Raw genomic sequence first — 17,068 nt, forward strand, 5'->3', positions numbered from 1 at the left:
GTTTTCTGATACCGGGAAGTCTGCTTCCTTAGGAAAAATGGCATAGCTATTTAGATAAGATCTGAAGCTTTTGGAAGTTGTACCAGAAGTGCTGATCACACAAAAAAATATAAGTTTGAAGTTAAGATTAAAATAAGCCCGATTCCCTGGACTTTATTTTTGTTTAAATATTTTTCAGACTTCTGCTGTGGAATATAAACCGAGTAACACACACTCCAGCTACTTTTAAAAGCTGTCCAAATGTTAACTTCCATTTCCACAGCTAACCAGGCACCTTCCTCACCCCCCACCCACAAGTTCACTTCTAACGGTGCAGGCGGGGGGGGGGGGGGGGGGGGGGGGAGGGGAAAGGAGGGGAGCCCACCCCAAACCCTCTGGCTGCTCTCCTTCTGGGCATACACATCGCAGGGTAGCGATGGGGCTTTGAATACTTTTGTAAGAATCACAAAGTAACATCACATGAACTTGTACTCTTGTTTCCTACCAGTCACTTCTAGAAAGATTCACTTTACTAGAACAAATCCGCTACGGGCAATTCGTGTCACCAGCAGAGCAGATTAATAGCCAGCACTCTCCCCCAACAAAAGTGCGTGGGGCAGGCGGCGGGCCGGGAAGCAAACGGGGGGTAGCGCGACCACCCCCCCCCCCCCCGGCCCCCGCCTCCCTCCCCGGGCCCCGCGCACCGCCTCCCCGCCCGCCCGTGCACCGGCTCCGCTCTGCCCACCCCGAGGGGCGCCGGCACCCGCGGCCCGCCCGGCGGCGGCGGGGCGGAAGGGCCGGGCCGGGCCGGGCCGGGCAGACCCGCAGGCGCGGCCGGCGGCGCGGCCCCCCCCCTCTCCGGCCTAGCGGCACTTGAACCGCACCGGCGGAGCCGGCCCCTCCGCCCGCCAAGTCGGGCCTGGCGCGGCGCCCCGCCGCCCCCGGGGCCGCCGAACGGCGGGGACCGCCTGGGGGGGCCTCCCGCCCCCGCACACACACACACACGCGCGCTCGCTCTCTCTCACACACACACACACACGCCCGCTCGCCAACGCGCCCCGCCGAGCACCGGCTCCGCCGAGCCGCGGCGGTGCGGCTGCCGGAGCGGGGCTGCTGCTGCTGCGCGGCTCGCCCTGTGTGTGTGCGTGTGTGTGTGTGTGCGTGTGTGTGTGTGCGGCTGGCGGTACGCACTAGGAGGAACTCCCGGTGCCCGGCTGTGCGAGCAGCGGGTGCCGGCGGCAGGTCCCCCCACCCCGGCATGGCAGCCAGCCCCGGCCCCCGGCGGCGGCGGCACGGCACGGCCCGGCGCTGCTGCGGCTGCTGCTGCTGCTGCAGGTTCAATAAAGAGAAAGTGTTACCGTTCTCGCCTGGAAGGATCCTGCTGAAAGCTTGGCTTGGTGGGCGCCATCTTCCTGGGATTTTTTTTTTTTTTTTCCTCCTCTCTCCCTTACTTTTCCCCCTCCTGATGTTGGTGTGTGTTGTGTGTCTAGCAGCAGCAGCGGCGGCAGCAGCAATGGCCCTGGTTAGCCAGACAGGCTAAGGAAAAGTACTGAGGCCAAAGCATCGCGGGCTCCCACTCCTCCGCGCAGTCCTGGTGCAGGTTGCTCGCTCGCTTGCTTGCTAGCGCTGCTGCTGCCGCTGCCGCCGTCCATAAGCCGAGGAGCGGAGGGAGCCGGGGCCCCGCCGGCCCCAGAGACATGCCCAGCGCAAGCAGCGGCGGCGGCCGGCGGCGGCGGCGGGGAGAGCGAGCCGCGGCGCAGCCCCGGCGGGCAGCCCGGCCGCTGGCATCGCCCGGCAGGTGCGGCACACACACGCACACACACACACGCACACACACACACGCACACACACACACACGCTCTCTCTCGCACACTCGCACACACTCACACCGCCGCGCCCGCGGGCCAGACTACGCGGGGTGCCAGGCCATGGGGCCAGCGAGGCGGGGGCGGGGGCGGGGGAGGGAAGGAGGGGAGTCAGGGATCTCCGGGCTTGACCGCTGTGAAAGTATTTCTGGGCATTTTCCAGCTGCTTCCCCAGCTCCGCTCCCACTCTGCGTGCAGGGGACGCAGCCTCCGCTGCCGGCGCAACAACGCCACTCAGTTGCAGTTTCGCACACTTTCCTCCTCTGGAGTCTGGGCTCCAGCGGGAAGGGGCTGAGGGAGGCAGGGACTCTCCGCAACTCGGCGGGCGCAGGCGGCGTGTCCCCCGTGGGCTCCCACGGCCGAGGCCGGGCCAGGGCGGGGGGCGACCGGCCGGGGGGTGCGAGCGCCCTGCGGCCCAACGGGGCCGGACGCGGAGGTACCCGACGGCCGCCCCGCGGGGACGGCGGCGACCCCCGCACCCCCCGGCCCCCTCCGGGAACGTGCGCGCACGTCCTGAGAGTACGCGCTGGGTGCTAGCGGCATCAGGGGCGCAGTGCTGGGGACGCTAACTGAGAGTGATGACCCGCTTTGTTGGGAGAGGGTATAGCACTTCACGCTGTTTTATTGGAGATTATGAAACTAATCACGAAAGAAAGGAGCGGGGGAAAGAAACCGCTACCTTAATTGTTCCTTCCAGGACATCGGGAAAACCCGAGCGCTGAGAGCTTTTAAAGGAGGAATCCCTCCTTCGCTAAAAGCTAAAAGCCTTCCACCTCCAAGGGAACTTTGCGGCTGCTCTGCTGCTGCTGCTGCTGCTGCCGCCTGGGAAGTACAGCGTCCTGGGCCTGATCCTGCTCCCCGAGAAAAACCACCCGGCTTTCTTGGGGAAAGGAGCAAACCCCACAGGTCGAGGGGGTTTATTCACAAGAAACGTTTCGGCAGCCTCTCCAAAAGTTTGGGGTGGGTTTTTTTTTTCCGGGGGTGGGGGGGTGAGCGCGCGTGGGAGCCGCAGGGGAGAGCCGGTGGGGAAGAAGTTAGCGAAGCACCTGGAAGTTTGGCTGCGGGGCGCCGTCCGCGCACCAGGGCCCGGAGGGTTTCTGACCGCAGGAGGCACGCGGGCCGGCGTAACTTTGCGCGGAGCGGCCCGGGCCACCCGCGCAGCCCCGGTTGGCGGGGGGCAGCTGCCGCCCGCCCCGCGCTGCGCACGTGCGGCCGTTGTGCACGTGCGCAGCCGCCGGTGGGATGGCGGCCGCCCGGCCTCGGGTCCCACGGCGGCGGTACCACGGGGCTGGCAGCGCGGCCGGGGGTGCAGGTGGAGTTGAAGAACTGGACGGGGGAGGGGGGTGTCTAGAAAGTACCACATGCCGTTCCCTGCCGGCAAATCTGTCTCCTCGCCTCCAAAAAAAAAAAAAAAGTTAACAGGTGTCACCTCGGCTTTTGCAACAGCATAGGAAGGTGTCGGTGTCTGCTATAATTTAAGCGTTTACGGAAAGCACGAAGAAAAATCTTTCGACATAAAGCACGCTGTTTTGTCGATAATACATAGTCAAAATTTGGAAGAAGTGCAAAAATGGTTCCCCCTGTTAGGCTAGTGTGCGAGACATCCAGGCTGGTCTGGATCCCTGTTAGTCAAAGTACTTGGATGCCTCCTAAACACTATTTGAATTAGAGGTGTTAGTAGTTTGTCAGAGAAGTATTGCTTTTGTAACTTCTTTCTGATTACAGACTGACATAATCAAACTATTAAACGCGAGGTACTAAAAAATTGCATGCTGCCTTGTCTATATATTTCTGTTTAACTTAAAGTCTCCAGAGGTCCCTTTCATTTGTCTAAAAGCCAATCTGACATTTCTGACCCTTGACTTCCCCACTTCACAGACTAAACTATTGTGATTGCTGCCTGTACTTCCTCGTTAAAGTGTCCGTCAGTTTCCATTGTAATTTAAATATTTTATAAGTGACAAAAATCATACAGAAACCATGAAAAGAAATAAACTTTAATCCATTCTTTATATCTCTCACATTCAAGTTTTATATATATATATATATACACACACATATATATATATATATGAAAGGTCGGTGTGTTTGCTTGAGCAAAACAAGACTCATACTTAGTTTCAAATGTTTCTCAGCTAAGAAAGTGTTTAGGCATCATCAGGGGTTATTGTAGGAGTATCAGCTTCCTACTAATTTCTCATTTAATAAAACCTACAAAAGTTACCACCAAACGCTTTCTATCATGGGCACCAAATGGAAAATACATCATGTGTTTTCCAAACCTATAGGAAGCAACTCAAAGTTGCTTAACAGCAAAACAGGCAATGGTCGATTACCTATATCTGGCTCCTAAACCAATTAAGTTTGAAATATTATGCTGAAACTTCCTATGATATTTTTTTTTTCTTTTACCTCATAGAGATATTTAGTTCGGATATTGAGATTACACCGCATTTTTCTCGGTATTTAATTTAATGCAATAGTGGAAAGAAAGATACTTGGGACAGTGCCATTTTTCTTGCATTTAGAGAAGTGTAAAGGTTCTGTTCTGATTTCAGCCTACATTTATCTGTTGTAATCTTTTTTTCTTTTTTTTTTTTTGTTGTTGTTTTTTCGAGGGTTCAGCTTCGGTTACAAGTTTATGATAGAGAAAACTAACAGATTCAAACTTCAAGTTTTGCCTTGTAGAAACACGAAGAAATGTCAGGTAATTAATTAAGCTTCATGTTAGTATCAGCACATATCGATGAATTGTTAGGGGGAATGGGGTAGGTCTTTAAACTTCATTATGACTTACTGCCAACTTTCTAAGCTTTACTTCCTAAAGGCGCTCTCTGTGAATTTCCTGCATTTGCATTAGAATGCATTTAAAATGAAAAAATAACAGTGCTGAGTATACTTAGGGTTTCGTGCTATATTTCCCTGTAGTAACAGGTGACATGATAATACTGTTAAACTACAATGTGGAATTGCAAGTGTGCAACCCCAAGTGAAAATTGTTCTCTTTCTTGGTTGAAAGCAAATTATCAATCAGCATACCATGATCAATTATCCCCCTGGCTGCCACACACTGGGATTTGCACAAGGCATTGACATTGAGAAATTCCTCTTTAAAAAGGATGAGCGGACGGGATCCCAAACTTTGCAGTAGCCAAGCTAAGCTGCCGGGGTCTCACTTTTTTTTTTTTTCTCTATTGTTGCTTCCCAGCTCATCCAAGACAAAACTAGGAGATTGTGTTTACTTCTCAGTGCATTTTAAAAGATGCTGTATTGAAAAAAAAAGGTAAAAACCCTCCCCTCCAACCAAGCGCCCTCCCAACAAACAGCAAGGAGAGATTAAAAAAAAAAAAAAAAAAAAAAAAAAAGGAAAACAAAGAAACACAAAAGCACAAAGAAAAAGCAAGTGAGGGAGCCTCGGGAAGAGCCGCACACCCCTCTCCCACTCGGTTCTCACCGTTGTTGGTAGGAGGTGATGCCCTGGACGTTTTGCGGGTTGCCGTTGGCCGCGGCGCCGGCTCGCCCCATGCCCGGCGCCGCCGGCACCCCCCCGGCCGCCCCGCCGGCCGCCGCCGCCGTCACCTGCACGCTGAAATCCGGGAAGATCCTGATCATCCCCGCGGCTCAGCACCCGGCGAGTCTCGGCGAAGAGGTGCAGCAGCAGCGACTCTCCCTCCGGCGGCTGCAGCAGCAGAGCCAGGCACACTGCAATCCCATTAGTGAGTGGCGGCCACTGTGAGTGAGGAAGGGCGCTTTGATGTGAGCTGCTGGGCTGAGATTGAGAGGAGTTTGGGGGGGCTGGGGGTAAAGGGAGGGGGGGATTTTTACCGAATTGCAAACATGCAACGCGTGAAGATTTGAGGGGGTGGGGGTGGGGGTTGGGGGGTTGGAGGGTGGAATATCAGAGCTACAAAAAAAAAAAAAAAAAAAAAAAAAAGGTATGTCTAATACCACTGGAGCTGTAGATATAAGAGAAAAATCCAGGCTGAGGAGGGACAGGGAGGAGAGAGGGGGGCGCAATTACTTTAGCGGTGCAGTGAAAATGATGAGCAGCAAATGTTGCCTTTTTTCCCTCCTCCTTCTCGTCCCTCCACCCCTCACCCTCCACCCAAAATGCAAGTCTTAGAGGATTTCTCTGTCTCAATGAAGTAATAATAAAGGCGGCTGACCACAGTCTGGGCTAGCGCCAACTGTGCGGGGGGGAGGGGGAGGAATATCCCTGCTCCCAGAGTCCTGAGGAGAAGAGGAAGAGTGGAGGATTGTTGCAGCGCAAGTTCTTGCTCTTGGTAACTTGCTTTTGCTCCCCCCCCCCCCCCCCCCCCCCCTTCTTTCTCTCTGTGAAGGGACGGTTTTCACAAGCGAGGAAATGCGCCGCTTTTGTGCAATGGCAGAGTTTGTTCCCTATTATAGGGAGCTGACTCTCCTCCCCTCCTAGTGTGCAGCAATGTTACTGCTAGTCAAACTTGTAAGGTGTGCGGTGTGTGTGCACGCACTGATCCCTACCGCTGCTTCAACATATCAATTATACCGCCCAGAGCTGCGAAAAAAAAAACCCCAAAAACAAACCAAACCAAAAAAACCCAACCCCCACAAAAAAAAAACCCCATAACAAAACCCAAGCAAACCTCGCAAAGCTCCCCCCCCGGGTGCGGCAGGCACCGCACCAGCAGCGGCCAGGAGGGCGGCTTGGCCCCGCCGTCCCCGCGGGACGCGCGGCCGCGGCTCCTTTGTGCCGCCCCGGGCTGCGCAGCCCTGCCCGCCCGCCGCTCACGCCGCCGCCAAGTCCTTATCCCTGGCCGCGGCGCTGCGGGGCTCCGCCAGCCCACCGGGGCCGCGCCGCTGCCCCTGCCGCCCGCCGAGCCCGCCCGGCCGCGGCGCTGCGCTGCGCTACGCGGGGCGGCCGCCGGCAGGGGAGCGCGGAAAGTTGGGCGGGAGCGCGGGTCGGCGGCGGGACGCCCCCCCACCCCCACCCCACCCTGGCGGCTCCCCCGCCTGGTGCGGGCGGCAGCGCGGCCACGGGAGCCCCCTCTCCGCTCTGCGGTGCTCGGCGGGTGCTGCCTGGGCTGCGCTCCGCGTCCCCTCCGCCCTGCAGCTGCAGCGGGAGGCCAGGGGTGAGGAGGCTGTCCCGCAGGGCAGGGGGGAGCCGAGCCGCCCGGCGAGTCAGGGGCAGCAGGGAACGGGGGGCAAAAGGGACACACACACCCACACACGTCCCGTCCCGTCCCGTCCCGTCGTCGGGTCCCACCACACCTCCCCGCTGCCGCGGTGTGACTCTGACACCGCGGACCTGTAGCTCCAAGCTGCGGGTCCTGGAGCTGAGCGCGGCGTCTGCCGGGGACCGCGGGCTGTGTCCGCCCGGCGGAGGGGCTGTGTCCGCCCGGCGGAGGGGCTGTGCGCGCCCGGCGGAGGGGCTGTGCGCGCCCCGCGGAGGGGCTGTGCGCGCCCGGCGGAGGGGCTGTGCGCGCCCCGCGGAGGGGCTGTGCGCGCCCGGCGGAGGGGCTGTGCCCGCCCGGCGGAGGGGCTGTGCGCGCCCCGCGGAGGGGCTGTGCGCGCCCCGCGGAGGGGCCCCGCAGCAGACAGCGACGCGCCGAGGGAGCGCACCTTGCATGCGCGTTAGCTGCGCAGCTGACCCGCTTCTGCGGCAAGCGCGGCTCGCAGCAAGGGGAGCTGCGTGGGACGGAAGGCAGGTTGCACTCCAGAATACCCGTGGTGTTGGGAAGGCTATGGCAGCATCTCTGGCAGGGGCAGACGTCCCAGGCTGCCCCGTCACTCCAAAGACATTGTAACCTTTGCTTCCGTAAATCAGAGCTGTCACCTGGGCCACTCTCCCCTTTTCCCAGGCAACTGTGTGCCTCTTGGAATCATAGCTTGGTTCCTAATCTAACAATATCCTCCTATCCTGACTTTCCACTGCTGTTCCAAACCAAATTAAGACACACCAACTTTATGTTAAAACAGAATCTGCGTTCAAATCCTTTGTATTAAAAAGCATCTGTGTTTGCATTCTGTTTTAATACAAAATGCTTTGGATTGCAGCTAATACCAGGAGATATGAAACTGGTTAGTCCCCACATGTTGCACATAAAAAGAATTCATAATGAGCATCTGTGGGATGTGGAATGGATCCCATGAGTTAGCTGAAGACCTCATAACGTAAGAGCTGAGAAGCCTAAGTGAATTATGACTCTCCTTCCTCGCAAGTAGGATTAATTTTCTATCCCACTTATATTCATTATCTATCCTGTTTATACTATAGGGACATCAATTGTTTGAGTGTTAAATATGAAGGCTTTACAGAAACGTGTAGGTTAGATAGCTTGCGGTGAAGAGGGGGGATGTTATTGCTAGGAAAAATGTTATTCAATCTACATGTTTAAAGAGCAGTATTAGATGAAGCTGCTCACTTTTTTAAGGGACTGCAAATTCTGTGCCTTTCTCTTACAACATATTTAAAATGTAAGGTTTACAAAGTACCCTCCATCTGCCTGTGGCCCTCTCAGTGGTGTCAATAGGAATTTTGCATGCAGATGTAGGCCCGTATACGGCCTTTAGAGAGCAGGTCAATAAATGGCTGGAGGAATAATTAAAGACTTCTGAGCTGCTCCTTTCCTTTTTCTTACAATATAGTACAAGACTGGCATGAATATAGGCTGGGCTACCACTCTAATTGGCTATGGAATAACACTGAAAGGAATTTAAATGTGGGTAGTAGCCATTTTCCAAATGATCACTCCATTACAGTAGTTTTGTCTGTCAATGTATGGCCAGGCAGTAGAGTGGATGTAATCATGTCGAAGTCCCCATCCATTGATTGTCACTCTTTGCTCTACAGTGGCAACTCTAAGCAGATTTCCATGTTTCAAACGGACAGCCAGGACAGAGAGCCTGTCTTTTGCCAAGTTTGCTTCAGCATAGTCCTGAAAGTCACCGCTTTTCACCCGCATAGGCAGAACCAGGTTCTGTTGATACTTAATAAGATCTTTTATGACTATTGATTAATATCTTAATTTAAGTGTGAATGTAACTGAAAAGTCAGTCTTGATACCTTTGCTTCCACAAGTAGTCCCACAGAGTCACTGGAACTACTGACAAGTAGTTATGAATAAGACAAGCAGGATTCAGAGGTACGTTTGTGAATGTCTACAGAAAACAGAACCATTTTCTTTCTCATAGCCCTTAAAAGGTGTCAAATAAATAAAAAAAACCCAACACATTATCTCTGAAGAAAAGCCTGTTTGATTGTTTGAATCTTTTTTTCCCAAATTAATCACGATGGTGGAATCCAGTTAGAATTTCTGAAACTTATTCTCTAGACCAATGAAAATATCAATAATTAAGCTTATACTCTGTGCTATATTAAATAGCGTGGACCCATTCGCCGCATAATTCACCAGTGTTGCAACATACCATGGTGGATATAAATAAATTTGGAGCAATATGCTAGTGTAAATGAGAGCGAAGCCCAGTATTTTTAATGGTTTATTTCTCATTTTGCTCAAATTATTGACAGGTTTTGGTGTCTAAGTGACATAGTTTTTGTCTCAGTACCATATACTATTGTAAGATATTCTGCAAGTTGCTTTAGTATTAAGCCAAGAAATACTCAAATAGAGTACAGTTGTTTCTAACAATGTACTGTAGAACTTCCTCTCTTAGGTAAAAACATAGTAAAGATAAAAATTAAAAACACATGACTGTGTAATATAATAACATTTAATATTTATGCTTTACATATACCTCTCTATCACAATTATATATTATATCTTTATTTGCATTGTCAGTGTACTACTGTTCCTTTCTTTCACAGGTGAAAAAATATCTCTTCTCGGGAAATTCATTTCCATTTACTTAAAGTTAAATGGTTTGACTTTGAATTTTCATTATCTGCTGTTGGAAGGAGCTTGTGACAGGTATGAGAGAGAATGCTACAAAGCTTCATTGTATCATCTAATTTTTGCTTCACTTTAGTCAGATATCATTTAGGTAGAGAGTAAAATACTATATGTAGAACAGGATCAGATAGAACAAAACAGAACAGAAATAAAATAAAATGAAAATAGGATATATAATGAATTACAGTAGAAAAATGCCTTTATCTTGAAGTTATTTTTTTTTAAAGTTATACTGATTCCTCACCAGTGAGAAAATTGAACTAATTTTATATAAAAGGAATATGTCATAACAGGATATGGCATTTATCTTCCTGAGATAGGGGTGACCTCATCATTCACAAGTGGCGTAGCTATGAATGAGTAATCAGCCTCCCCACCCATTAAGTGTAGATAAAGCCCACATCTTCTGTCTAAGTATTAAATATTCAATTTATTATTTTACAACTTGCCATCTCTACAAGTGTCCACTGACTGTTGCTTCTGTTGCTGCTACCAACATGTATCATCAGTGTGAAGCAAAAGAAACTCCTCAGAAAGCTGAATGGAAGATGAGAAGGGAATTGAAAATAACAGAGGAGAAGAAAACAAGAGATGAACCTGCATAAAAAAAAATATGGGCACAACAGGGATAAGGAAACTCTTTAACTGACCTATACTTTTGTTGCCTGTAATATTCCAAGAGCTTTATAACATACATGCAGTGAAAATATTTTTCATATTAATACCTCACATATATCAGCTACGTCCTATCTCAAGTTATATTGCTAAAGTTATTCCCAAAGGAATTTATATATGTATAATGTGAGAGAAATATATAGTTTAGGAAAGGATTCCTTTTTACTGTTTATCAGCAGTGCACATTAGGGAAGAGCTGCAGTTAAAAAAAATATGGTGTCTTTCTAGAACCATATAAGATAACATAATTTTCTCCTTCAAATGATGTCACATGCTGCATTTTGTTTTCATTCCTTTGTAAAAGCAATGAGCGCTGTTTAAAGAAAATATTTGGAGTTTAATTTTAAATCAAAAAGAACTGGCTGTTCATCTGTTTAGAAGTAAAAATCTCTAAATAGAACATGAAGTCAGGAAAAACACTATCAAAACTTAAATAGGAAGTAGTCCAATATTTTCCATTTTCACAGTTCCTTGACAGGTACTCAGGGTTGGAAGAGCAGATGAGGGAAATGTCTTTTCTGAAAGGTTGTGCTGGGAATGAAGGGCAAGATTCAGGTAGCCCACCCCTACAACCCCCCGGTATTCAAAAGAAAAGCAAGCAGAGAGTAAGATAGAAGGAAAGTGCCTGGGGAAAGTAGCATCACTATCGAAATCATAAAAGATGTATAAGGACATCAGTGGAAGAACTAGAAAAACTATTAGAAGAATGCCCTACAGGGCTATCCCAATGGCTCAGTGATTAGCACACTGCGCTGCCACTGGGAAAATGCAGCTGAGGTTTGAGGCTAATCTTAGGATCTCACTCATTGGTACTGGCAGCTGAGAGCCTTACGAGGATGATGAGTCCACAGCGGAGAAAGACTGATACGTTGCTCACATGCCCAAAGGTATGTACCTAGGCTCTGTTTTGACCACCGGAGCCGTCTCAGTAAGGAGTATCGGGTTTTCTCTATCTTCAGCCTAATTTGCTCTCTGTGTGAAAGCAAAGGAGTGCCTCTGGCCCATTGTGTAATGACAAAGGACAGCTAATTTTCCAAGGGTGGAATATCGGTGTTAAAGTCAATTTCTCTTGTGTTGTATAATTTGCTGTGGCCCCAAATTTTAGTGAATGAGTTATCTCTTAGCACCAGAGGTTTTCTGCAGTGTTGATCCCCCACAAATTTTCTGGCAGTTCCAGTAGAAGATCAAGGGGCAGCCAGCTAGTTTTTCCAGACTCCATCTGCTTCTGCAGAGAGTGTGTAATCTGTGATGTTCCTCCAGGGAGTTTTAGCACCCGAGTATCTATTTCCCTTGTCTTCAAGATCACTGTTACACCTCCAAAGTAGAGTAATCTGCTACTTCGTTGGCATCAAATTGGGGTCGTACAGACCACAACTAAATTGTGCTGCTTCCACCTTTACAAAAACCTGTTTCACACCACACAGCCTGATAAGAAGCTTAATTCAAGAAAGTGGAAAAACAAATCATGTAGATGCTTTTTATCTCCAGGGCTGCTAAGAGATACCAGCATGTTATCCTGTGTTCTCACCACATTCAGATTTTTGGTCCAGTAATTCCCTGTGGTCCTGCTCATCCATAAGATAAGTGAAATTTATAAAGTACGCAGGGCCAGTCAATGCACATTTCCTTTTTATTTAACCTTTATTTTTAGCCTCTGGTGGTGTTCCTAAACCAAAATAATTTGTGGAAGCAGCTGTTGGTGTGTCCTGGAAGGACAACATCAATAGGCAGCTCAAGGTTTTTGACTGTACTTAAAGAAGGATTCTTATCCTTTCCCTCACTAAACAGTCATTCCCCTCTAATTCAGAAGAAACAGAAACCAAACATGGTCTCTTTTCTTCTAGTTCTTTTTTGGTGAACAAATCCAAGTTAATTATACATCCAGCAAAAAAAGCATCTAGCTTTCACTCAAAGCTCTTTCAGACAAACCTAGTACAGTCCAATGTAACCTTTCTTCTTTGGTAGCTACCATCAGTGCCCTGCTGAGTCATGCAGCAGTGAACATGAAACAAGAATATCCACAAGACTACCCATGCCTGTGTTTCCTCCCTTACTGTCCAAGGTGGAAGTCCCAATCGGCACCAAAACCAACAGTGCATAAGTGGGAGCTAGCATCTCTCAGCAGCAGAGGTTGTAAGCATCCAGTGCAGTTTCAAGCTGTGCTAGGTCCTCCAAGCCATGCTTCTCCACAGTTTGTTTGGGTTTTCTTTTTTTTTCTTTTTTTTTTTTTTTCTGTTTTATAACAGCAGCAGAATTTTTTCCACTCACTGAAGAAGACAATGCATTGTGCTCCTGCGTAGCACGGTCCCAAGTGGGCAGCCATGTAAATCTGGGACTCTGCTAACAGTTTCTGGAACTTCAAGCATACTAAAGACTCAGAAATAAATACTTCAATCTTTGGTTGTAGTGTTTTTCCAAAAATAATCAAAACTTGCAAGGAAATCTATGGATCAAAGACTTGAATGCAGGCTAGTTTATCTACAAATGCACCCATGCGCAGGAATGTCTAACAGAGTACCGCTCTTATTTACAGCTATTTATTATTCTGCAGTTTCCGTTCTTACCATTAGGAAGCTGATTGTCTGAATTCCTTCCTTCATTTCTTTCTTAATCAATAAATTCAAGTATTGAGCATACTCACAGGAGGCCTTCAAAGTTTAAACATATCTCAAATCTTACTTTTTCAATTTCAAAGTTCTCTTGGGTTAAAAAACAAATAAATCTTTCTGCTAATTATACATGGTCCATCAGAAACCTTAAAGAGATAGCTTTATTCACTTCAAAGTTAGACCTCCACCCACATTACTTGCACTTCTGTCATTGCTCTCCATGCTATAGTAACCACTGAGAAGAGCTAACGAATATGAGTTGTGGCACTCAGCCAAGTGTCCTTACATTTCACTCTTCAGAAGTCATTGCTCGGGGAGTTTAATTCTGACAAAAGCAGAAAATAATCTGAGATCTTTTTAGTCCACTGCTAGATCTTCATTTTAATTTTAATTTTTGCAGATGGTGTAGCCTACAAACTGGCCATAAATTGCACCAAATTTGGAATGTGCTGAACTCTAAGAATGAGTGTCTTTCTTGTTCTTTGGTTGTAAGTCTTCGCACCACTTCAAAGTGTATTTTCTTTATCAGAAAGTGGTCTGGACCGTGGTTTCTGTCTACATAAAGTTGAATGCTTTACTTCATTCACTGGAAGTTACTGAAAAAAGGTACATACACACAAAACCCATTCTTCTCTGTTCACTGCTGATGCATCACATTATCTCACTTTGGTACATGATTAGACAACATAGGAATTGTCTTTGTTACTTTTGAGACTCACTTTGGTAGGTCTTGGTAACATATCGGATGGAGAACTTCTGTACTCTTTGAAGGAAACACATACTGCGATTGCCTGGTCATCGGTATATTAGTTTAAAATATTATGGAGTTTAGCCATTTTTCTCTCTATTACACATTTGAAGCAACATATATTTGGCTATAGAGTATGTGTAGTTTGGGTAGATATGGATGTCTGTAGGAAGAAAATTATAATTCATTTTAATTCGAAATTTATGAAAAAGGCTTTATAGTACCTTTCTGGTTTTTTGTCCCAAGACGGATACTCATTTGCCTTTAATAACTTGAAAACCAGTAATGACTGCATTGTACTAGTCCCTTGATAGGACCTGCTGGTGAAAGTTACTACTTGCTAAGGGTGTCACCTTTTTCTTCTTCACATATAATACAGAAGAAAAAGCAAGGGGACTCCTACAGCCAAACTATAATTTCTTTCGACATGAGTCCTTTATTCTGCAGAAAACCTCCTACAGATTTTCAAGCATACTTCATTTAATATAGATTTGGCCTTTTCAGTCTGGAACAAGAAGAAATATCAGAGAGTTCATACAAGTAGATGTTATAACAGCAGCAACAACATTGCACAATGACAGAGTTTATTTTTAGTTGCAACTTGTAATAATCACTATTCGTCTCCTTAGCTTCTCAATTTCTGCAACAATTTTCTGGCAAACTGGTTTTGTGTCAGACTGTAGCATCACGGGAAGTTTCATCATTAAAAAAATAAGAGGAAAAATTACTTCCTTTAACTGGAATAAATCAATATTTCTTCCTATAATAATTAAACCACATGCAGATAAAAACTATCATACAGGTACAAGTGATTTTTAATCTTTTCAGGGATATCCAGACAATATAGCAGTAATTCTTCCAATACTCAAATGCAATCATTGAATTCATTAAATAAGTTATAAGTCTGTTTTGAAGAACGCTATTAACAGCCCATGGTATTTTCTACGCCAATCAATTCAAACAGCTTTTTGGTGTATCCAGTCCTTCACTATGTGCCAACCAAGTACAATGACCAGATTTATCTAGAATATACTATAATCTATTACTCTTTCTGAAGCTGAACTTTTGATTCTAATCAGTTTTATTCAACTATTATCAGCTTATGGAGAAGTATAAGGGTGAAGATCTGCATAATAAAGAAGATATTATGTGCAAAACATAAAATGACTAAAGCTGATATATCAAACACCTGAAGTAGAAAAAAAACAAGGTTAAGATTTTTCTTGAACTCTTTGTACATCTTACACTTTTTACTGTATACATTAATAATACTTCAAAGTTTGCATATTTGAAGATAGGAAGAGGAAATATTCAGTTCAAATAGCAATAGTATTCTTAGCTTTCAGAATATTCTTATTATGGGTCCTTGCTACTTCCACTAAAATTACTCTTTTGCATTTGATTTTTAGGTGAAGAAGAGTCCACGAGTGAGAATAATGCAAAATAATTTGACTTTTGAGACACTGTAAGCTCTTCAAACCTATTGTTATAACAGATCATGCTTGACATTACAAATCATTCTGTTTTACTTGTAAGTCCTGGTATCTGTAATAGACTGTGTACATACATTCATATGGTGCTGTTTGGTTAGTAGAACACACGTGGCTAGAGTTAAATTATTTAATTTATAAAGTTTAAAATATCTGCGATCTTCACTGTTAGTTAAGAAGATCTTTAAAAACAGAAGGAATAACCTGTAATATGGTTTTCAGGGAAAACAAGCATTTAGAAAAAAACTCAAAACGACCATAACATGTATATGCAAACTTGAACATACCTTTATAATTACCAGACAGTATTTATTCAGGTTTGGGACTGCATTTTGACATTGTTCATTTTATCATACACACATTATTCCATAATCTAAAAAATAACATAGTTTTGCAAGCAGATGCCTAGTGATTTATTATTAGGTTCAGTTACGATGCTGCTAGAAAATAAAATTACTACTAACCTTTCAAAGGGGGTCCAGGGTTGAATCCTCACTATCATCTAGAGAGACTAAATTTGACTATCCCATTAAACTTTGCTTAGAGTCCTGGGGAGCAGGGGGACGGTATCTTTGAGTGTTAAGCCACTGGTTTTCACACACGAATATTCAGAAATCTCAGCAAGCCAAAATGGAGACCACTGTCTGAGAGACAGTCCCTTTCTCAAAAGCAAAACAGGATTTCCTGAGGCTTCATGCTGTAAGAAAAGGAGCTGTGGAGCAGAAGATGAGTCAATGCCTTTTTCCACAACTAAGTACTGAAGTTAATGTGAATGTGAATCTATATGTCTTTGTTCAGAATTACTGTAAATGTTCTCTCACAGAGAAATTGCTCAGTCTAAGGATAATTATAGTTACACAGTCATTCAGGTGAATTAGTGCAGGGAAACGAAGAAGGCTCACCTCATCCCTAATGGACACAAGCTGCATGCAATGACTGACTCTAAACACTGGCTGTTCTGAAGTGTCCTAACCTGGATACCAGCAACAGTATCTGCTTGGATAGCAGATGTGTATGCCCTGCTCGCAGCTAATTATTTCTGCAGAGTGACAGTATGATGGTGATTAAAAATATATATTAATATATATGGTATATTGGACCTATAAATATATCTCACTTGATTTATTTGGTCTGAGCTCATCTATAAATTGTCTGGCTTCTGAAGGAAAATGGCAAAATTGTCTTGCATGTAGAGGGATAGATTTCAAGTTAAATCAGTGGTTACAACAGAAAAATCTAAACGAATGACAAACTCTGAAGAACTCAAACAAGGCAAATGTAATACATAAATATCAGAGGGCATGTGTATGTCTTGAGCAGATAACAAACCTGGGATCTGGATGGATGGGGGAAAAAAAAGGTTCAGATTAGACTTTCCCTCTGAGAAACCAAGAAGAATAAGAAGAGCATTCTAGTACAGCGTAGTGGTTAAAACTGCAACATACCTTACACAATCATGAATTTGAGTAATAAATGAGTTGTAGTCTTATTTCAAGCAAGCAAGCAAAAACCAGCATGCTCATCTTTCCCAATTATTTCCATTGTCAGTTTAATTCTTCCACAGTCTTGGAAGAATCCTGTAGTTTCCTAAAAAAATGAACCAAACAAAACCAACCGAACAAAAACCACAAAAAAAAGAATCCAAACAAACAACCCCTCCTCCCCCCCCCATAACACCACACAAAACAAAGCATCACCAAAACCTCCATAAATATTTTGAGTATATAACATATTGGACTTTTCATACAACTTTCACAAGAGGACAAGAAGGAGTGCTGATCATTTGGTTTTGAAAATGTCATTCAGAGGTTTT

General features: G+C 46.2%; 2 protein-coding genes across 2 annotated transcripts in view; both read right to left on the reverse strand.

Moving 5' to 3' along the window:
- NPAS3 (neuronal PAS domain protein 3) overlaps nt 1-1,870 on the reverse strand; it is a 613,103-nt gene extending 611,233 nt beyond the window's left edge. The window contains exon 1 of the mRNA XM_056347593.1: nt 1,338-1,870. Coding sequence (XP_056203568.1) covers nt 1,338-1,387 — 50 coding nt within the window. The 5' untranslated portion in view covers nt 1,388-1,870. The remainder of the gene's footprint in view (nt 1-1,337) is intronic.
- Nucleotides 1,871-2,878: 1,008 nt separating this feature from the next.
- LOC130152391 (transcription initiation factor TFIID subunit 4-like) lies at nt 2,879-5,592 on the reverse strand. Its single transcript, XM_056345897.1, has 2 exons — nt 5,299-5,592; nt 2,879-3,239 (listed from the first exon to the last, which is right to left on the reverse strand). Exons 1-2 carry the CDS (start codon nt 5,454-5,456, stop codon nt 2,879-2,881), a joined length of 519 nt encoding a protein of 172 aa, XP_056201872.1. The 5' UTR covers nt 5,457-5,592.
- Nucleotides 5,593-17,068: the final 11,476 nt, after the last annotated feature.

This window comes from Falco biarmicus, chromosome 7 (genome assembly GCF_023638135.1).
Source record: "Falco biarmicus isolate bFalBia1 chromosome 7, bFalBia1.pri, whole genome shotgun sequence".
In the NCBI taxonomy this organism is placed as follows: Eukaryota; Metazoa; Chordata; class Aves; order Falconiformes; family Falconidae; genus Falco; species Falco biarmicus.